The sequence below is a fragment of the Oncorhynchus clarkii genome, chromosome 1 (genome assembly GCF_045791955.1).
Source record: "Oncorhynchus clarkii lewisi isolate Uvic-CL-2024 chromosome 1, UVic_Ocla_1.0, whole genome shotgun sequence".
Taxonomy (NCBI): domain Eukaryota; kingdom Metazoa; phylum Chordata; class Actinopteri; order Salmoniformes; family Salmonidae; genus Oncorhynchus; species Oncorhynchus clarkii.
Window position 1 is genome coordinate 52804618 of NC_092147.1, and position 22575 is coordinate 52827192.

At 41.6% G+C, this 22575-nt stretch overlaps 1 protein-coding gene across 2 annotated transcripts in view; it reads right to left on the reverse strand.

Annotated features, from left to right (window-relative positions):
* Window positions 1-9368: 9368 nt before the first annotated feature.
* The window catches only part of LOC139408830 (activating molecule in BECN1-regulated autophagy protein 1B-like), a 39043-nt gene continuing 25836 nt past the window's right edge, over window positions 9369-22575 (reverse strand). The window contains exons 14-18 of one of the 2 annotated variants that reach the window (XM_071153206.1): window positions 18793-18932; window positions 17252-17362; window positions 16821-17014; window positions 16437-16568; window positions 9369-12301 (exon numbers count right to left, since the gene is read on the reverse strand). In XM_071153206.1, the coding sequence (XP_071009307.1) occupies window positions 11679-12301; window positions 16437-16568; window positions 16821-17014; window positions 17252-17362; window positions 18793-18932 (1200 nt within the window). In that variant the 3' untranslated portion in view covers window positions 9369-11678. Of the gene's footprint in view, window positions 12302-16436; window positions 16572-16820; window positions 17015-17251; window positions 17363-18792; window positions 18933-22575 lie in introns of both variants that reach the window. The other variant, XM_071153200.1, reaches the window with a different exon arrangement.

The window sequence follows — 22575 nt, forward strand, 5'->3', positions numbered from 1 at the left end:
CTCTGATAACTCTATTGGCTTTGGAAAATTGGTTGTATAATTCAAACTTTTGTTATTCCTATATATAACGGCAGACGCATTTACTGGGGAGAGTCAGGTAAAATCCTCTGTGCTCCATGATGCACTCCCGTGTACACTCGAATGGAGGTGTTTTTATCATGCCTGAGGGTTTAAGTTAACCCCCACTGCCTTCACCAACTCTTCCTTTAATATCCAACTGTTAAACTTTTGTGGACAGTTTTTCCAATGGACCAACAGCCATTTTTTACCCTGTTCTCTCTTTTGATCCAGAATCTCCTCCACGTGAAAGACTTTGTCTTTACCCAACTGTACCTTCTGGAGTTCCTTCTCATAAAAGGAACCCTCTATAAGCTCCCCATCATAATCTTTTAACTTGTAGACAGGGGGTATACAAGGTAAGTGTGAACAGCTCATCGCTGTAACCTTGCTCATATTTGTTGTCGAAAACACCCCTCAACTTGGATATACCTACCAAGTCACCCACTATGAATTTGAAATCTATTTTTTTCTTACGCCGAAGGGGGAAACCATACATATTTTTAGACTTGAAGAGTTTTCAGAAGAGACCTTGGAGGGTTTCATACATACTATACACTTATGGTAGCTGTAGTTATAACCCTTTACCAAATCTTGAACTATATCCACATATCTATGGGTGTTGTGTGCTGTAAAGTATTTCCACATCCTTTCTTCAAAGTTCTGTTAAAGCGTTCAACCACTGAAGCTTTCAAATCCGAAACTGTAGCAAAATGTATGATATTGTGCTTCTTCATGAGTTTCTGAAAAGTATTACAAAAAAATTATTTAGCGCCGTCAGTCTGCACTTTCTTGTGTGCTCCTCCTTCCTCCAAGATAGAGTCAAAGGCCCGGGTCACCTCTGCCCCACTCTTATTTTTTAAGACCCTTACAAATGCTATTTTAGAGAAAATGTCTATAACTGTTAGCATGTATCGATTTCCATCATTTTTTATCTACAAGGGCCTGCATGTCACATAGATCCGCCTGAAACAAGTAGAAAAAAATTTGAGGAAATTGCTTTCGCACAGGGTTATGCAGAGTGTAAGCATCCTGCTCTGCTATCCAATCATTCACTTGAGAATCGCCTAACCTGCTACCTGTTTCTTCAGCTATAGCTCTCTGGAACCTCTCCTTCACCCCAAAAGACCCTGGGTTAGAGGGGGTATAATAAATGTTTTTCATCATCTGCTGAGCCATCCTTCTTGCCTCTCTGCTGTACAGTAACATTAATGAGCCCATTTCAAATAACGAGAACATTTCATTTTCATTTTGCATACCTTTTTAAGTATTACGTATTGTGGCAGACCAGGGGGTTGGATCAGACAGAGTTGGATTAGCTCAGTTTCAAAGGTGTTTATTCAAATAATAGTCCAAAAGAAAAGAATAGGTCTCCCCCAAGAGACCCTCTCCGGTATACCGTCTTCTGGGCTCCGGGTCTCGCTGTATCCTGTGGGGATCAAAACTGAACTCCCTCCTGTTACCTCTGATACCGTCCCCAACAATCAGCCCATGATTACTCACCAACTCCCAATCAGCCCCAATTAACCCTGGCCAGAGATCCCGTCGAGACCTGGCACGTCCAGCAGATGGAGCCATCGCCTCGTGATGTATACTCCGTCTGTCACCAGGCCTCGACGAGTCTCCCCCTGGTGACTGACCTGCTGTACGCCACAGTATCCAGACAATTCAGGATACGTAGCAAGATATTAGTACCCGTTTTATCAAATCAAATCAAATTTATTCATATAGCCCTTCGTACATCAGCTGATATCTCAAAGTGCTGTACAGAAACCGAGCCTAAAACCCCAAACAGCAAGCAATGCAGGTGTAGAAGCACTGACCCATGCATGCAATACATGGTATACTTGGTTTACATTTACAGGCTTATATCTCTGAATTTTTAAAACACATACATCCATTATATAAGTATATAAACAAAAAATATGATACATGTTACAATTAAATGATGGTTAAAACAAATGAACTAAAATCTTAAACAAGGATGTTTCTAGTTCTCCAGAATCATCCACAAGACGGGATACCTGTTGTGACCAGTATAGAGTCTTCCCCGTATGTCTTACATGACTCATGATTTGTTCCATTTTTAACACACACTGCATTAACCCCTGTATTGTTGCATGTGTAGAGCGATAGCGTTGTCCACTTTATTTTCAATAATTTGTTGAATAAGAGTTGTACTTTTTTCTCAAAATATTTTTTAAAATTTATTCTCTCTAACATAGTATGCAGATAGTTACCCATTGCTTTATATCTAACTTAAAACATTAAATAATGTTACTTGTTTTCTTGGGGTTTATTGAGCCAGAAAGTCACCACATCAGCCACCAAAGCTTCCTGGTATTTGTTGTCGTCCACCAATGCTTGCCTGATTTCTTTGAGTGGATGGATGAAGATTGCCTCCTTCAGTTCATGTAGGAAAGCCTCTGTTACACCATAAAACCTGGGAATAGATGGCACAAGACCCATAGACTCCAGGGTTCTGACCATTGATGGTATAAAGCGTCAGGACCACAGTCTTTTCACCAGCTCCTCAAAGTGGTTGAAGAAGTAGTACCGGGGCGGGTCATATAAACACGGATGTTGTTGGCTGGAGTGACTGATCTCACAACCGGGGCATTTCTCTCTTATATACTCTCCAATCACCACATCTAAAAATGAGGCTACAGAGGCCTTGATGGTGTCCACAGAAATAGTACTGACCACCCCATCAAACACATCCTCAGGCTGTGTACATATAGGGGGTGTTGGGGGGCATGCCTGGGGGGAGTAGAAAGGAGGGCTGTGAGGCCTTAGGGACTCTGGTCCCCATGACGTATCGGAGTCCTGATATGTGAATATCCATGGTATATGCTGAAATGAAGAACCATAAGAGTTATGGTCACCCCTTTTATTGTTGAACCATTCCTTGGGGATCGGGGCGTGGTTAACGTAACATCCACATATATGTTTTTTTCAGGGGATGACCCTTCTGGGGGTTCCTTTGAATCAACATCCTTAGGATTCATATGCATAATGCACTTCCTTATTTTAACAATATTCTGCCGGCGTTGGCTCTGTACAAAGAGAGCATCCACTAACTCAAACATTTTCAATTCCATTGTATGCCAACATTTTTAAAAGGAATAAGCATACAAAACCTAAAATCCCCAGCCAGCCCACCATCACGGATGTTACCATTGCAGATTTTCTCGTTGCTGATATAGAACTCCACGCACCCACATGGAAGTCCATTCTTTCTTTGTATTTTCACCCTATGAAATATTCTTCCTGAGGAGTCAGGGGCACCTTCCCAACGGGTCTCATTGCCCGTGAACAAGCTATACCCCTTTGAGATAACTCTCAGTTAAGGACACACCACCTTGCGAAACACATGCCTGTCTTCAAGCCTGTAGTCCACTCCTAAGGTCTGGTCTGTATATTCTTCTCCTTCGGCTACGGTAGAGAGTTTCCCTCTACAATCAGAGTAATCAAAAATATACCCCCATAGTTGTCCATTGGACATCAACACTTGGTCCTTTAGCACAGTTACAGGAGGTATTTGGGTTCTATACAAATTTATAAAACGATTTTTTTGGCGCATCGTATATTACGGCTTTATGCTCATCCCTTTCTCTATGTTTTAACCGTGGTCCTACTTCCGATGTTAAGGTCGTCACGGGCGTGTCAGTACTTAACAAATCCATGTTTTACTTCTTTAGAGTCTTCTGTGGTTTATCTCTCTTGAGGTTTCTTGTCGCTCATAGTGTTCACAGCTTTTATTTATACTGAGGTATACCTACCCCGGAAATTACTGTTTCATATACACGACTCCCAAACAGCAGATCCATAAGTTCACTACGAAAATTTCACAACTCTTTCAAATGATCAAACACATTCCACAGTTCAACAAGGTCCCTACACACCAATCACCAGGACAGCTTTATTGCAAACACATGCTTAACCCAAAACAGCTGCACTATCAGGTTACATAACCCCTCACTCGATAGCGTGACAACATCCATAGCGTGACAACATCCAGACAGGATGTACATAAATGGGCATAACCACGTGACACATAAAATAGGTCATCAATCACTTTTGGACACAAGCCTTCTACTATAATTCTTCTTACATTGACCCTTTTCAGCACTAACTCTATTTGACTCTATGCACCCACACACTTACTTATTACTTACACTGACACTGCAACACATACACTCACACGTAACACATACCCACAGGCACACACACTTCCACACTTACAGTTGAAGTCGGAAGTTTACATACATCTTAGCCAAATACATTTAAACTCAGTTTTTCACAATTCCTGACATTTAATCCTAGTAAAAATTCACTGTCTTAGGTCAGTTAGGATCACCACTTTATTTTAAGAATGGGAAATGTCAGAATAATAGTAAAGAGAAGGAATTATTTCAGCTTGTATTTCTTTCATCACATTCCCAGTTGGTCTGCAGTTTACATACACTCAATTAGTATTTGGTAGCATTGCCTTTAAATTGTTTAACTTGGGTCAAACGTTTCAGGTAGCCTTCCACAAGCTTCCCACAATAAGTTGGGTGAATTTTGGCCAATTCCTCTTGACAGAGCTGGTGTAACTGAGTCAGGTTTGTATGCCTCCTTGCTCGCACACACTTTTTCAGTTCTGCCCATACATTTTCTATGGGATTGAGGTCAGGGCTTTGTGATGGCCACTCCAATACCTTGACTTTGTTGTCCTTAAGCCATTTTGCCACAACTTTGGAAGTATGCTTGGGGTCATTGTCCATTTGGAAGACCCATTTGCGACCAAGCTCTTTCACTTCCTGACTGATGTCTTGAGATGTTGCTTCAATATATCCACATAATTTTCCTGCCTCATGATGCCATCTATTTTGTGAAGTGCACCAGTCCCTCCTGCAGCAAAGCAACCCCACAACATGATGCTGCCACCCCCTTGCTTCATGGTTGGGATGGTGTTCTTCGGCTTGCAAGCCTCCACCTTTTTCCTCCAAACATAAAGATGGTCATAAAGGCCAAACAGTTCTATTTTTGTTTCATCAGAACAGAGGACTGTTATTACTGTGGATATAGATACTTTTGTACCTGTTGCCTCCAGCATCTTCACAAGGTCCTTTGCTGTTGTTCTGGGATTGATTTGCACTTCCGCACCAAAATACGTTAATCTCTAGGAGACAGAATGCGTCTCCTTCCTGAGCAGTATGACGGCTGTGTGGTCCCATGGTGTTAATACTTGCGTACTATTGTTTGAACAGATGAACGTGGTACCTTCAGGCATTTAGAAGTTGCTCCCAAGGATGAACCTGACTTGTGGAGGTCTACAAAAAACATTCTGAGGTCTTGGCTGATTTCTTTTGATTTTGAAGGTAGGCCTTGAAATACATCCACAGGTACACCTCCAATTGACTCACATGATGTCAATTAGCCTATCAGAAGCTTCTAAAGCCATGACATTTTCTGGAATTTTCCAAGTTGTTTAAAGGCACAGTCAACTGTGTGTGTACACTTCTGACCCACTGGAATTGTGATACAGTGAATTATAAGTGAAGTAATTTGTCTGTAAACAATTGTTGGAAAAATGACTTATGTCATGCACAAAGTAGATGTCCTAACCGACTTACCAAAACTATAGTTTGTTAACAAGAATTATGTGGAGTGGTTGAAAAACAAGTTTTAATGACTACAACCTAAGTGTATGTAAAATTCCGACTTCAACTGTACATACACTGCTGCTACTGTGTATTATCTATCCTGTTGCCTAGTCACTTTACCCCTACCTATATGTACATACAGTGGGGCAAAAAAGTCATTTAGTCAGCCACCAATTGTGCAAGTTCTCCCACATAAAAGATGAGAGAGGCCTGTAATTTTCATCATAGGTACACTTCAACTATGACAGACAAAATGAGAAGAAAATCCAGAAAATCACATTGTAGGATTTTTAATTAATTTATTTGCAAATTATGGTGGAAAATAAGTATTCTAACCACTAGGTTACCTACTGCCGCCATTATAACACTTTGCAGAATATTTCATTATTTTATATATTTTTGTATATATCCATAAAAATGATGCCAGGTGATTCATGATTTCGACAGGTTGAGAAACGCTGCCTGCCTGTGTCTCGTCCCGACATGTTCATTACTATGGGACAGCAGGAGATCGAATTAGAATATTGAAACAATGTTGCAAATGTCGGAGACACAGACAGCAAGGTTTATACAAATCTCCGCTGTTGAAAACTAAACGTTAGTCTAAAATAAATTAGATAATTAGATGCTTTTTATAGTGGAGATCAAGTTTATAAGTTGGCTGGGCTGATGAGACAGTGGATAGCACAGTCAGTTAGATTTAGCCGGTGGCAACTTGTGGAATAGACACAGGCTGAAATACGGTTTTAACCAATCAGCATTCAGGATTAGCCCCACCCATTGTATAATTACTAATAAACTCAATCTATGGATCAGTCAAATGGTACAAACCAAGTATCACAACCCCTTAATAACAACACCTTTGTGAAGTTTCTTATTGTTTATTTGCCTTTTTTCATCGTCAACATTACATAGGATCTTTGGTGTTCCTATTTATGATATAGAACTTGTTGAATTTTTACTATAATCTTAATTTAGCTTAAAAGAACAGAAAATCTTCATCACATCAGCACTCTAAAACATGTGAGACCGTTGATAACAGTTTAGGGGGAAGAGACATAGCAGTCAAGACTATATCCCAAGTCATACGCATACTGTAAATACCTTACCTGGTATCCTTTTCTTCACCACTACTGACCTGAGGACTCGATAGATGAGAGCACAGCAGTATAGTGAAAACCTATTGAGTCCTTTCACTGGTCAGTGGTCATGAAAGAGGATAAGGAAAGTATGTTTTTAAAGTATTGTGACACAGCAACACACCCTAAACATTAGCCCCCTCAACAATTTCATACTGAAGTCATGTGTGATACTGCTTTTTCAAACAGCCCTAGTTTGTTCCTAGTTATAATATGCAGCATAGGTCTTCTGTGAAAGCAGTTGAACAAGTAGCTGACTGAAGCACCACAGGTGTAATTTATAACAGAAATGTGTTGGGCAAAAATCCACTACATTCAAATCTATATAAAATCAACCTTCCAAACATAGGAAGAATATCATGAGGCTAGACCAGAGACTATTGTACACTAACAAGGGAAGCAACAAGACCAATCATTTGTAATTGATTAGTATAATCAACAAGTGACTGTTTGGCTACATACTAGCGCCAAGAGTTTTAGTAGATTTAGAATAAGTAGTGGCAGTAACTAGTGTGAACCATACAGGCACCGACAAAAACCTCTACCGCTTTCCCTCAAATTAACTAAACCATTTTGCCAAAGACTCTGCCTCACATGGTTTAAAAAATATCACAACAAAATAAGGCTCACAAACAGCTCAGAGACTATGAAATGTGGTGGCCCTAAAGGGGCAAAGTAGTGAAAGAAATAAATTCATAAAAATCAAGGATGACATTAAACATGATTGGGACAATGCTGTGATCACTGTCAAGCTAAATATATTGTATGAGTGGGCAAAACTGTGTTTGTATCTGTATGTTTCACACATACTGCATACCACAGGTGTCCCCACAAGTGCCTTAACAAAGAATATGGAGTGTAAAACATTACATTCATAATATAAAACCAAATAAGTACATGGGGACCATTATCTGCATTCTTAAAAGGAAAAGGAAGAACGCAACCTGTCACTTTAAAAGGAATAAACTCCCCCCTCTTGAGATCAAACGTGGTGTTCCACAAGGATCCATTATTGGATCTATATTAATTAAAGGAATTACATGCCAAACACAAGTAAGTACAGAGGGACAACTCCAGTTGTTAAGATGAATCAGCAGTATTCCCAACTTATACTAAACATTCAAAAACACCTATGTATATTGGGAGTCTGGAGTATGATTTGTTTGACAAAGCATTAGTGTCTAAATGCAGTGTCATGTATCCAATTAGTTTATACTACCACTATGTTAAATACACTTTAATTTCTTCCATTCCACAGAAGTCAAACCACTGTTATTTGCATATGTGTAGAAAACCAATTATATTTCACCTTAAGAATAGGATTTGTTCACTGCTGGTAACACATACAATAACCGTATAGATGACATTTGGTTACTTTAAGACCCAGTGCCGTCAAAATATTTTTTTTTCCTGTGTTTTGTATCATACAGTGAAACTAACACCGGAAAAGTATATACGGTACACATTTTTTTAATCAGTGTTATTTCTTGATAGTTGCTGGTTGAAAATACAATCTACACAGGACCATCTAATGAGCAGGTTTGCATGGGCGGGAGTTTCGACTTTCAATGTTGACATCGCCATGCAGTAAATTGGTTAATGGTGCAAGATGCAGAAATCGCTGTGCCATTTTCTGGTTGCAAATATTCTAATAGTTTGCCATATCAGTGTGCCATATGTGAAAAAACAAGCAATGCATAGTGTAGAGAATCATTGTACCATATAAACCACTGTAAAATATATTTTCAATAACCAGAAATTGTATTTTCATCTGTTTGAAGCTGGTGTACAAAACCGAAAGTACCGAAACCCAGGAAGCATAAAAATAGAACACATAGAACAGATATACCACTTCGTAGACTTGCTTTAAATGAGAAAGACAGATCTATAACTCACATTTCTATGTGAATTTAGTTGGGTCGCCCAAAATGTTACATATTGCAGCTTTAATATACCAATTACAAAAAAAGTTTCAAACCTCTCTGCCAATAACATCAGGTTTTCAGTTGTCCCCTCCCACCATTCCCAGACAGTCCTTGCAAAATTATTGTTTGAGAAATCTTTTTTTTGCTATAAAGCTATTTTTGCCCTTTTTAATGGAAATCTATTACAGTAAGGTACAAAATTGTTACCCAGAAACAAGTATAAAAACAGCTGCTTTGGGCCTTTAAGATGTTCAATACCGCAGGTCATAGCAACTGTATACAATTTACAGTAGCTGTAGCTTTCCATTAAGAACCAATAAGATTGCCATCTCTTCACAGAACATACTTGTTACATTTTCCATCTTTATGTCAACAAATCTCTTTTTAATTACATCACAGAAAAGTCAAAGCCAAAAAAGTGAACAAACTTGATAGTTTGATATAGAAGTTTTGTAATATAAGGTGAGACTTTGTATACCATTGATTTGCATTGTTAAAAGTGTAGTTGTGGACCTACAGTATGTGTATCATTCAGGGTGAGGGACATATGGGAGACAGCGCTCTTTCACACAAAGCAGACACATGAACAGCCGACAAACGTTTTTTAAAATCTTCATTAATCAAGTAAAGCCAGGAGGACCATTCAGATAGTTTGTTTCTTTTTCACCTGCCAGGCAATTTTACTTTCTTCTAATCAGTAAGACAGTTGTAGCAGTTTTCATACATGCAGTAAACAGTTTGCTTGGAGTCGCACTCAGGACTCGCTGCACAGCTCAAAAAACAACCAATCGGGGCACTCGCTCCATTCGCTCTTTCTCTCTCTACTCAGAGGTCTAACAATATAATAACCCTACAAAGCGAATGTAAATAGCTAAGCATTATGGGTTTTAAAAAAAAAAGTTATACTGTGCAGGGCATTTATTTTTCTTGTCTGTAAGCACCCGATGTGGTCAGGGGGGCTTTAGTGAAATGATATGCTAAGGACACTCTGCCTGTCACAATAGGCCAGGCACACCCCTGAAGACATTACAGTACAAAACTCGATCTAAATGGTAATCGATAATTCAAGTTTTAAAAAAAAATCTATTTCCTGGTTCAGCACGGGGCTGATTGAGATTATAATCAAAAGCTCTCTCACCCCGACGTACCCCAAGTGACAAACCACACCATTAGGGCAAAGTAACTTTGACTAAGAGATGCTACATATACAAGCCTTCTGGCCCACCCACACACGGTTATAGGCAAAAGGCAAACTAGCTCTCCTGTTTTTCCGCTGCAGAATGCCTACATTTTGCAGAGCCAATAAACATACACCACCCCCACACACACTTACAACTGCACACGCATACACAGAGACAAGCATACACACACACACACGGAACAGCTCCACCTCAGTGCTTCCTAAGCACTGGGTGTGTTTGTGCTGGAGATTTAACTGAAAAGAAGCTCAGTGAAGACCCTCCCCCTGTTGACAGACAGATACAGCTGAGCCAATCCAGCTAGCCCCCTGCCTGCTACTCCTCAGTCTTTGTGGGAAGGGTCACTGGGCGTAACAAGTCAACAGTCAGGTTTGTTTCACTGAATCCTAGTGGTAACTTCTCAGCTCTCACGGTGTCCCTGGAGCACCAGTGGTGAGTGCAGGAGACAAGGAGGCTCTGGTCTTGGTCTACATCACATATTTAGGGGGGGATGGTGGATGTTTGTGGGATGGGTGACCAGGGACCAGATGGTAAAGAAATCCTGACCCAGGCCTCACTGCATGCCTCTTGGCACTAAACCCAGTCACTGTAGTGCAACAGAAGAGGAATGATGGTGCTGCCTCTTAGCGTGACACAAGCCTGTCTAGAGAGCTGGCTAACGCTCCCCAAACAGGTGTGCAAGTTAGTTCCCCCCAAAACTCTTTCGCTCCCTCAATGCCGATTTGTCCATATTTCACAATACTTTTGTACCGATGGCGTTCCCTTTTTTCTTCAGAAACGATGCAGCATGATTGAAAACATGCAGTAGAACAATACTACAGTATCAATACAGTCAGAAATGATTGACTAGACATTGAAACATCACATCCACCATTTTGTCCACTGTATTCTGTTTGAACATGAAGCAATAAGGGGCTTAGACTTGTACCATCAAATCAGATGCTCTGTACACTTGGGGACTCATAATATGACCATGATCCTTTTGGGGGGACCCCTCTGACATAATCTATAATGAAAGCAGGCAGCTGCAGATTCTCTCTTGAAAGGCATGGCTTTAGTCATGCCACACACATCATATCATGATTCATACAACGATAGGATTATTTTCCTGCTATGCATTATCATCACATTACAAATACACGTCCTATAATATGGTCCCAAAAAAAATGATTCAAAATATAGCAAACACACTAATTCATGTCAAATTCAATCACATGGCACCAGAACACTACACTCTGTTTTTTAGTTGTTCTTTACAATTACCCTTACATGGCACTTTGAATGGAGTAACCTTGTCTATCAGTCACGCCTATGCGAAGAGAAGGACTGAAAAAAACCTCACAATTCAAGTAAAAGCCCTTTCTGACATGGAATGATCATACAGATAAGGTCCATTTTAAGTGCAAATGTAAGTGCACACCAATGCAGAGGGGGTCACAATGCCACTGAAGCTGATGGGGTGGGGGGGTGGGGGGGGCTCATGTCCCTTCTGTTCGGGGCTGGAGACCCCGCAGTGTCTGAGAACCCATTTATTGTGAGATAAGGCTTTGAGGAGAAGCGCACCTGTTAGACAGGGCCACACTGAGTTCCATTAGGGTTCCTGATACACCTTCTCATGGCCCAAAGCATTGTCACTAGCATCAGTCACCCACTGTCTGCTCTGGGGGATTCTCTCCCACTCCTGAGCAATAATGGTCAAATCACACTCTACCTGCTGTAAGGGTCACCTGGGTAACTATCTCTGCTGCTGCTGTTGTTATCGTTGCCGTTTGTGCCACTGCTGGGAGGGTAGGACCTGCGAGAGGAGGAGGAAGAGGAGAAGATCAGGGAGGAAGAGGGGCCTGGCTCAGAATTGTCCATTCGGCTGGCTACTTCAAACACGTTGTCGATGTCCATGGCCACTGAGAGCCCGGCCCCCGCACCTGAAGCATTGCTGAGGGGTTGTGGTTGGGAGACAAAGGGCAGCCCCCACACCGGGCCTGGTTCTGTGGGAGCGGACAAGTTCTCCAGGCTGAGAAGCAAGGTCTGGGAAGGCTGTGGCTGGGTGATAGTGAGGGGGCAGGCGGAGGAGGTGGAAATGGAGGCTGTAGAGTGGCCGGGGACAGGCAGGTTGGGGTCACTGTTGCTGGGCCGACAGGCTGCGGCGCCGGTCCGGGTTTGGGAACCGCGGTGGATGCGATGGCTGACGATAATGTTGTTGCCGAAGCCGCCCATGGAGGCCATGGTGGTGCTCTGCTCCCGCTGGACCACCGCCGTCATGCCGCCCTCTGCGATGAGCCGGCGGATCCGCGCCAGGGCGTCCTCTCCCGGGGCATACTCTGGGGCCTCGCCTGGATAGAGGAGGGAGGAGTTCATTATCATATGAGCGATGATAATGAACTCTTTCAAGCTGCTGATTGATTTTTTTATTGGTGACTTTGCCACACAATGTAATGACAACTTAATTGGCCCCGGGGAGGAAGTTAATGACTGGTCCTTTTAGCGAAACGAGACCCAGTCCAGCCTTCTACCCATATAACGGAGAATATACCATTCACTGATTCCCTCCTCTGCAAAACCGACAGTTGAACCACCCCTTCCAGAACATTTTACCATTTGCTGTCATAATGACCATATACAGTATTTTTCCAAAGTGGGAATGAACTATATTTACCTTTTTTTTTGTTTTTATCCTGATCTAGACAAAATATTTAAAAGAAAATTTGACACATTTTAAGAAATTAATAGAAATGTACTAAAATATATTTATTGCCTAAATTAGTTCAGGAGTAAAACGTGGCTTAACAAATCATATAATAAGTTGTAGACTTTAACAAATCATATAATAAGTTGTAGACTCACTGTGTGAAATAATGACTACCCCTTCCTTATATTCCTTATATATATGTAAGGTCCAGAGATGTTCACAAGTCTTTGAGGTAGAGTCCAAGTCAAGTCTTTTAGGGCCAAGTATAAGTCAAGTCTCAAGTCCCAGGCTTTCTACCTGCTGTAGGTTAGGTCTCCCTTGGTCATTAGTCCATACTTGTATAAAAGAAATCACATCAGGCACTATTTAAATCATAATACATTTCCTTTTAAAATGTAGACAGTTTACATTAATAAAAGTAATTGTACTGGATATGAAAACAATCAAACATAACATTTTAAAGTGCATGGTATTTTGTGGCAGACATTGTCTATATTTCACTTCATTGTGTCACACAAACAGAAAATCTGTCGGTGAGGGAAGATAAATAACAAATATTAATGTAAACCAAAATGACTGACAACTGCTCAACAACTACACTACTAAAGTGTCCTATATATTAAACATAATTACCTTTATCCCTAAAATATACTTACTGACCTGGACACTTAACAGAAATACCATTTCCTGTAATAAGTAGCAAATGACATCCTGTGCCCTAAGACAGAGAACATTTCTGTTGCAGACAGGTTACATTTCAGAAAGATCAAGTTGTCAGCGTTCTTGCACTGAGCCTGGCACGATGAGGGCACATGATGAGGCCTCCATGACTAAACACTCTCTCCACTGGGGCACTGGTGGCAGGCTCAGCCAACGCTGTCATTGCTACCTGCTTGAGCCTTAGAAAGACTTTTGCATGGATTCTCCAAAAATGCAAGCAATCAACTTCATTTTCTACAGAATATACTTGAACGTAGCGAATAATCTCTGCTCTGACAGATGATTGTATGTTTCCTTTCTTCTTGCTGATCTTGTTGCGGTAGCCAGAGAACAGTCTGGAGGTTTTGGCAGGTGGTTGTTCTTCTTTTTCTTCACTACTTCTCTCCGTAACGGTGACTTTCCGTGCCTCAGCCAAAACAAGGTCAGAAAAAAAGGAATTAAATGATGTATATTATCAATAAAATAACAGTATATATTATACATGAAAAAAAAAATCATTATTATTTGAATGCAAGTGACATGGTGACATTGTACCTACCAATCAGACTCTCCTTCAATTCAGCTTTATCTTCATGTGGTATGAGGACATCATGATCAAGCCAGAACAGGCAGAAAGATGGGTCCAGCTGTGCAGTCATTATGTAAATATTGTCACCAAATGGAGGTTTTGTTGCCTGTTCATCCAAGTGCTCCATTCTGACATTCACAAACACCCTCTGGAATCGGTGTTTGAGTGACTGCTGCAATGCTTTTACTAGACTGACTAGGTGATGACTTGTGCTCAGTATACTCTGCAGATGATAGTTGAGTGACAATACACAAGGAAGGGCCGCACTGAGAGTCACCACATTCTCCCCCTGAGTAAAGTCAGTGGCCTGGACAAAAGGGTCCAATAGCTGACTCCATTCCCTTGGTGATAAGCAGGCCTCAAGTAAAGTATTGAGGCTTTGTTGATTCAGATTGGTGACTACTTTAACAAGCCGGAGGATAGAATTCCATCTGGTAGACACAGCAGCAGGGACACTACTATTGACTCCGAACTCAGCTTCAAATGCTTCTTTCAGACCACAGGTAGTATGTAGTAAGCTGCAAAGTTTAGTTACCTTAGCCATCATACTGTGTATCATTTTTGTTTCCTTTAGTCCATCTCTAATCACCAGTTGTAATGAATGGGCAAAGCAATGTAAGATCTGTTTCCTGCAGTTGGTTTGGATAGCTTCAACATCGGCATTGTACTCTTCACCACATTCTTCCCATAGGCTGGGGTTATCCAAATCATCATGATCATTGCTTGCTTTAGGGAAACAAACTGTGAAGGGCTTTTTCTTACTTGCAGCATTATCACATATGACATAATCTAACTTATGTTTTATACCAAAATTATCACATATTACTTCAAATGTATCACTGATTCTAAAGTAATACTGCAAAAAAACACAGCAAAGGAATACACTTTTTGACCTAAATGCAAAGCCTTATGTTTGTGGAAAATCCAACACAACACATCACTGAGTAACTGCATCCTTATTTTCAACTATGGTGGTGGCTGCATCATGGTATGGGTACGCCTGATAAGTTTTTCAGGATAAAAAGAAACTGACGGAGCTAAGCACAGGCAAAATCCCACAGAAAAACCTTCAGTCTGCTTTACACCAGACACTGGGAGAGGAATTCACCTTTCAGCAGGACAACAACCAAATATACACCGGAGTTGCTTACCAAGAAGACAGTGAATGTTTCTGAGTTGCCAAGTTACAGTTTTAACTTAAATCTGCTTGAACCCTTGGACTACAATGGTCGCGCCCCCACATAAATCTAATTAACATAAAAAAAATCCCCATCAAAATCAGTCTGTTTAAGAGCGAGATGTTTTTTTGCATGGGTTGCATCTCAATCCACCGCATCCGCCAATATCGCCCTCCGCATCTGCTATGAAAGGTGGCAGAGCTAGAGTTGTTTGTCAGACCATGAGATATCCCTAAATTCGGTCTACTCACAAAAACGCATGTAGCATCCGAACTGACTTTCCTCTATGGAAAGTTGAGACTCTCACAAACATAAGGGTGTTCTCCGTTTTTCCCTAGGACGCCCATTTGACCAAGAACCCGATGGTTACTCTGACAGAGCTCCAGAGTTCCTCTGTGGAGATGGGAGAACCTTCCAGAAGGACAACCATCTCTGCAGCATTCCAAAAAATCAGGCCTTTATGGTAGAGTGGCCAGACAGAAGCCACTAATCAGTAAAAGGTACATGACAGCCCACTTGGATTTTGCCAAAAAGCACCTAAAGGACAGACCATGAGAAACAAGATTCTCTGGTCTAATGAAACCAAACGTCACGTCTGGAGGGAAACCTGGCACTATCCCTACGGTGAAGCAAGGTGGTGGCAGCATCATGCTGTGGGGATTTTTTCAGTGGCAGGGACTGGGAGACTAGTCAGGATCGAGGGGAAGATGAACGGTGCAAAGTACAGAGAGATCCTAGATTAAAACCTGCTCCAGAGCGCTCAGGTCCTCAGACTGGGGCAAAGGTTCACCTTCCAACAGGATAACGACCCTAAGCACACAGCTAAGACAATGTAGGAGTGGCTTCGGCACAAGTCTGTGAATGTCCTTGTTTTTATTCATAATACATATGCAAAAATGTATTTAAAAAAATCTGTTTTTGCTTTGTCATTATGGGGTGTGGGAAATATGTGGAAAAAGTCAAAAGGGTCTGTCTGAATACTTTCAGAATGCACTGTAAATCTTAAAAAATTAAATAAAATAAAAACACTTTTCTTCCACTTTGACATTACAGAACAGTTTTTGTAGACTGTTGACAAAAAATGACAAATACATTTTAATCCCACTTTGTAAATGTAACAGAATTTCAAGGGGGGTGATGACTTTTCCCTGCTGTAAAAGCGTTTCTCCTACCCTTCAATTGACTTTTGATGCCACCCTGTCTGAAGATATAACTAGGGGAAAGACTGCTTTAAAACCATGTAAGAACGTACAATAAGAGGGGTCTTTAGGCATTCTGAAAGGGAGAGTAGTAGGTGGGACCGGGAGGATTACCGGTGTTGGCTGTGGAGGTGCCGGCTTCTGTTGAAGAGTCCCCCATGGCACTGGCCTCGGCCTGGCTGGTTTGTGGCTGCTCCAGACCTCCCTGGGTCTCACGGCTTGTGGACGGGACCTCTTGACGGGCTTCTACTGAGATTAGTAGTGAGAGAGAAATCATTGATACACTAACATTTCTTCAACAAAACTAAATTGCAACACTAAACTGCACAGTAAATTAGATGGGACAGAAATGTGTCGAAGGTTAACAGCTGTGTAAAATACTAAATAATACTTGCACTGCTGAATATTAATTGAAAGGCAATGTGTCATTGAGCATGGGTCTGATTGGATCTCAGTGTTTTGTTTTCACACAGGGAAACAATGAAAGTCTCCTCCTACCATAAGCAGCAGCGTGGGAGGTGCTGGGCCCGGAGAGGTCCATCTCTGTCTGCGTCTCAGCGTTCTGCAGCTGCACGATGGGCGTCTGAGTGCCCTGTGAGGTCACTGAGGGGGCGGGGTGTCGGGGCTGGAGGCCAATGGCGTTCATCAGACCCATGTCTCTGTCAAGTCTCCAGCTGGAGCGACTGGGGGCCCTTGGAGTGGGCAAACATATGACGTGATGGATGGATACTCATTACACAGTATAGAGTTGCAAATTTCAGAAACTTCCCCCAAATCCCCCATTTTTTTAAGTTGAAGGATTTCTGGAAAACCTATGAATTTTGGGAAAGTTTCTGTAATTTGACATAGTTCAGTCAACACAGTGAGCAGACCAGAGAGGAATGTAAGAGAAAGAGGTGACAACATCTCTTTGGTCCTAGACTCCTCACCCTGGTCGATCTGTACCGCGGGTCCTGCTGGTTCCACCACCGCTGTTGTTGACTGTGAATATGGGCTCGGTGCTCGCTTCGGCCGGGCTCTCTCCGTCACTCCGGTACAACCTGGAGAACAGACAGACAGCACGACATCATTATTCATTGGCACCGACGATGTCGTCATAATCAGATCTCTCTAATGAGGAGAAATTCCTTAACTTCTTATGGCTGGGGGGCAGTATTGAGTAGCTTGGATGAATAAGTTGCCCAAACTAAACGGCTTGCTCCTCAGTCTCAGTTGCTAATATATGCATATTATTATTAGTATTGGATAGAAAACACTAAAGTTTCCAAAACTGTGAAAATATTGTCTGTGAGTATAACAGAACTGATATTGCAGGCGAAACCCTGAGGAAAATCAAACCAGGAAGTGGCTTCTATTTTGAAAACTCCATGTTCCATAGCCTGCCTTTGCTCCATTTAAAGGGATATCAACCAGATTCCTTTTCCTATCGCTTCCTCAAGGTGTCAACAGTCTTTAGACATAGTTTAAGACTTATTTTGAAAAATGAGCGAGAAAGATAACATCGCTTCATTGTATGGCCGGGTGCCAGCAGCGTTTTGTATGCGTAACAGTTTGGGCAGCCATTGCCTTTCCCTCTCCGACTGAAAAAGACAGTTGCGGTTGATATATTATCAACTATATATTTTAAACTTCTTATGGCTGCCATCCTGTTAACGGGATAATTGTCATCAACAACCGCTGAATTGCATAGCGCCACATTCAAATAATATTACTAAAAATATTTATATTCATGAAATCACAAGTGCAATATAGCAAAACACAGCTTAGCCTTTTGTTAATCTACCTGTCGTGTCAGATTTTGAAAATATGCTTTACAGCGAAAGCAATCCAAGCGTTTGTGTAAGTTTATCGATCGCTCGACAAAACATTATGTACACCTAGCATCAAGTAGCTTGGTCACGAAAATCAGAAAAGCAATCAAATTAATCGTTTACCTTTGATGATCTTCGGATGTTTTCACTCACGAGACTCCCAGTTACACAATAAATGTTCCTTTTGTTCCATAAAGATAATTTTTATATCCAAAATACCTCAGTTTGTTTGGCGCGTTATGTTCATAAATCCACAGGAAAGAGGGGTCACGACAACGCAGACAAATTCCAAATAGTATCCGTAATGTCCACAGAAATATGTCAAACGTTTTTTTATAATCAATCCTCGGGTTGTTTTTAATGTAATCATCACACACAATGACCTCTTTACAGACCAATAATTGACCCTCTCCAATCTGGAGGGTTCCTTTTTCTACTGGCTATTATAATAATAACATCAGAGACCAAATTAATCCAAATGACTGCCAGCGTTGGAGGTGGTGGTAAGGACTGCCTGAACTCAAGATACCGGGAATACACCTTTGCACACAAAGTGTATTTTGATGACAACAAAGCAAACAATTCACTCATACACCGTCCCGATAGGGTCCAGTCAATCGGTATAAGCGTTACAATGGACAGACAGGAGCACTACTCACACGGGCCTGCAGATGACCAGGTCTCCTTTGTTGGTCCCGTAGGCCAGGCCCATCCCCGGGTCTGGAAGCCATCTGGCTGAATTGATGCTGACGTGTCGCCGCTGGTCCGGAGCCATGGGGTACACCACATTAAACACCATCTAAGGAACAAATAGAGAACACACACAAACAAACATCAACAAGCGCACAAGTCAAGAACAGATTTTGTCTTACTGGAAAGCAAGGGGTCATTGGAGAAATATATATTTATTTTTTTAAAGCAAATAAAATGTCCATGTTCCATCTGATCTAACCTTTTCATGCTGGTTTCGAATAATTTAATGGCTTTATAATGTCTGTAATGGCCAGACAGACAGTCATTTAAAAGCCATTGAAGAATGTATCAGTAGTTTTATGGTGCTTCTACAGTGAATAGCAGGGCTGGGAATTGCCAGGAATCAACCTCACGATATGATCACAATACTTAGGTCCCGATTTGATATTTTTGCAATTCTCACAATTTTACATTTTCTATATATTCAATTCTACAATTCTCGCCTGGTTCACCAACTACTTCTCTGATAGAGTTCAGATTGTCAAATCGGAGGGCCTGTTGTCCGGGCCTCTGGCAGTCTATGGGGGTGCCACAGGGTTCAATTCTTGGGCCAACTGTCTTCTCTGTATACATCAATGATGTCGCTCTTGCTGCTGGTGAGTCTCTGATCCACCTCTACGCAGACGACACCATTCTGTCCAGCATTACTACTCTGGACGGTTCTGACTTAGAATATGTGGACAACTACAAATACCTAGGTGTCTGGTTAGACTGTAAACTCTCCTTCCAGACTCACATCAAACATCTCCAATCCAAAGTTAAATCTAGAATTGGCTTCCTATTTAGCAACAAAGCATCCTTCACTCATGCTGCCAAACATAGCCTTGTAAAACTGACCATCCTACCGATCCTCGACTAAAGTCCCCCTTTATCTCAGCTCGCTGGTCACCATAGCAGCACCCACCTGTAGCACACGCTCCAGCAGGTATATCTCTCTGGTCACCCCCAAAACCAATTCTCCCTTTGGCCGCCTCTCCTTCCAGTTCTCTGCTTCCAGTGACAGGAACGAACTACAAAAATCTCTGAAACTGGAAACACTTATCTCCCTCACTAGCTTTAAGCTCACAGATTACTGCACCTGTACATAGCCCATCTATAATTTAGCCCAAACAGCTACCTCTTCCCCTACTGTATTTATTTATTTTGCTCCTTTGCACCCCATTATTTATATTTCTACTTTGCACATTCTTCTACTGCAAATCTACCATTCCAGTGTTTTACTTGCTATATTGTATTTACTTTGCCACCATGGCCTTATTTTGCCTTTACCTCCCTTATCTCACCTCATTTGCTCACATTGTATATAAACTTATTTTTCTACTGTATGTTTGTTTTACTCCATGTGTAACTCTGTGTTGTTGTATGTGTCGAACTGCTTTGCTTTATCTTGGCCAGGTCGCAATTGTAAATGAGAACTTGTTCTCAACTTGCCTACCTGGTTAAATAAAGGTGAAATAAAAAAATAAAACAAATATATGTATTGCGATTCAATACTGTGACTGTACTGCAATTGCATAGTCTAAACATATATAGGCTCACCCTATGTCTGCTGCAGAGGGACAATAGAGAGCCATGAGAAAACAAAATTGGCTCCCTATTTAAAAAGAAGATATGAAGTAAAAATACTTTTGGTGCAGGTACAGCCAACTACAGCAAAAATAATATTGCGATATTGCCAAAACGATACATCAACCAAAATAATATCCTGATATGTAACTGTATGGTTTTGTTCCACCATCACTAGTGAATAGGTGGAATATGATTGTTATTGGTCAGATTTGAGGCAGTTCTATCGGAAATAATGGGTACTTCAAGCTGCATTATTTAACTTTTTGTTGTGACTGACCAAATTCACAAAGAAATGTGAGTTATAGATCTGTCATTCTCATTGAAAGCAAGTCTAAGAAGTGGTAGATCTGTTCTATGTGCGCTATTCCTTCTCTTCCCGATCTTAAGTTCAGTTTTGGCGTCTTTTACTTTCCTTTTTGTACACCAGCTTCAAACAGCTGAAAATACAGTATTTTTGGTAATGGAAAATATATTTCATAGTGGTTTGGATGGTACAATGATTCTATACACCAGTGGTTCCCAAACTGTGGGGCGTACCCTGTCAGCAGAGGCGGGCCGGGCCGGGTTGGAACACCTGTATTTGGGGATTTTCGCCCATTCTTTCTTCTCTGCAGATCCTCTCAATCTCTGTCAGTTTGGATTGGGAGCGTCGCTGCACAGCTATTTTCAGGTCTCTCCAGAGATGTTGGATCTGTTTAAAGTCCGGGATCTGGCTGGGCCACTCAACGACATTCACAAACTTGTGCCGAAGCCACTCCTGCATGGTCTTGGCTGTGTGCTTAGGGTCATTTTCCTGTTGGAATGTGAACCTTCTAGCAGTTTATCATCAAGCATCTCTGGACTTTGCTTCATTCATCTTTCCCTCGATCCTGACTAGTCTCCCAGTCCCTACTGCTGAAAAACATCCCCACAACATGACGCTGCCACCACCATGCTTCACCGTAGGGATGGTGCCAGGATTCCTTCAGGCCAAAGAGTTCAATGTTGGTTTCATCAGACCAGAGAACCTCTCATGGTCTAAGAGTCCTTTAGGTGCTTTTTGGCAAACTCCAAGTGGGCTGTCATGTGCCTTTTACCTCCCTGACCAAGGCCCTTCTTCCCCGATTGCTCAGTTTGGCCGGGCGGCCAGCTCTAGGAAGAGTCTTGGTGGTTCCAAACTTCTTCCATTTAAGAATGATGGAGGCCAATGTGTTCTTGGGGACCACCAATGCTGCAGAAATGTTTTGGTACCCTTCCCCAGATCTGTGCCTCAACACAATCCTGTCTCAGAGCTCTGCGGACAATTCCTTCAACCTCATGGCTTGGTTTCTGCTCTGACATGAACTGTCAACTGTGGGACCTTATATAGACAGGTGTGTGTCTTTCCAAATCAGGTCCAATCAATTGAATTTACCATAGGTGGACATCAATCAAGTTGTAGAAACATCACAAGGATGATAAATGGAATTTATTACAAGTCTCATAGCAAAGGGACTGAATAATTACATAAGGTTCTTTATTTTTAATACATTTGCAAAAATGTCTAAAAAACAGTTTTTGCTTTGTCAAATTTAGAAAAACTCCATAACGTAACAAAATCTAGTTTGAGAAACAGATGCCTCACACAAGTCCTCAACTGGCAGCTTCATTAAATAGTACCCGCAAAACACCAATCTCAACGTCAAGAGTGAAGAGGCGACTCCTGGATGCTGGCCTTTTAGGCAGAGTTCCTCTGTCCAGTGTCTGTGTTCTTTTGCCCATCTTAATCTTTTATTGGCCAGTCTGAGATATGGCATATTCATTGCAACTCTGCCTAGAAGGCCAACATCCCAGAGTCACCTCTTCACTGTTGACATTGAGACTGGTGATTTGTGGGTACTATTTAATGAAGCTGCCAGTTGAGGACTTGTGTGAGGCGTCTGTTTCTCAAACTAGACACTCTAATGTACTTGTCCTCTTGCTCAGTTGTGCACTGGGGCCTCCCACTCCTCTTTCTATTCTGGTTAGAGACAGTTTGCGCTGTTCTGTGAAGGGGGTAGGACACAGCGTTGAACGAGATCTTCAGTTTCTTGGCAATTTCTCACATGGAATAGCCTTCATTTCTCAGAACAAGAATGGACTGACGAGTTTCAGAAGAAAGT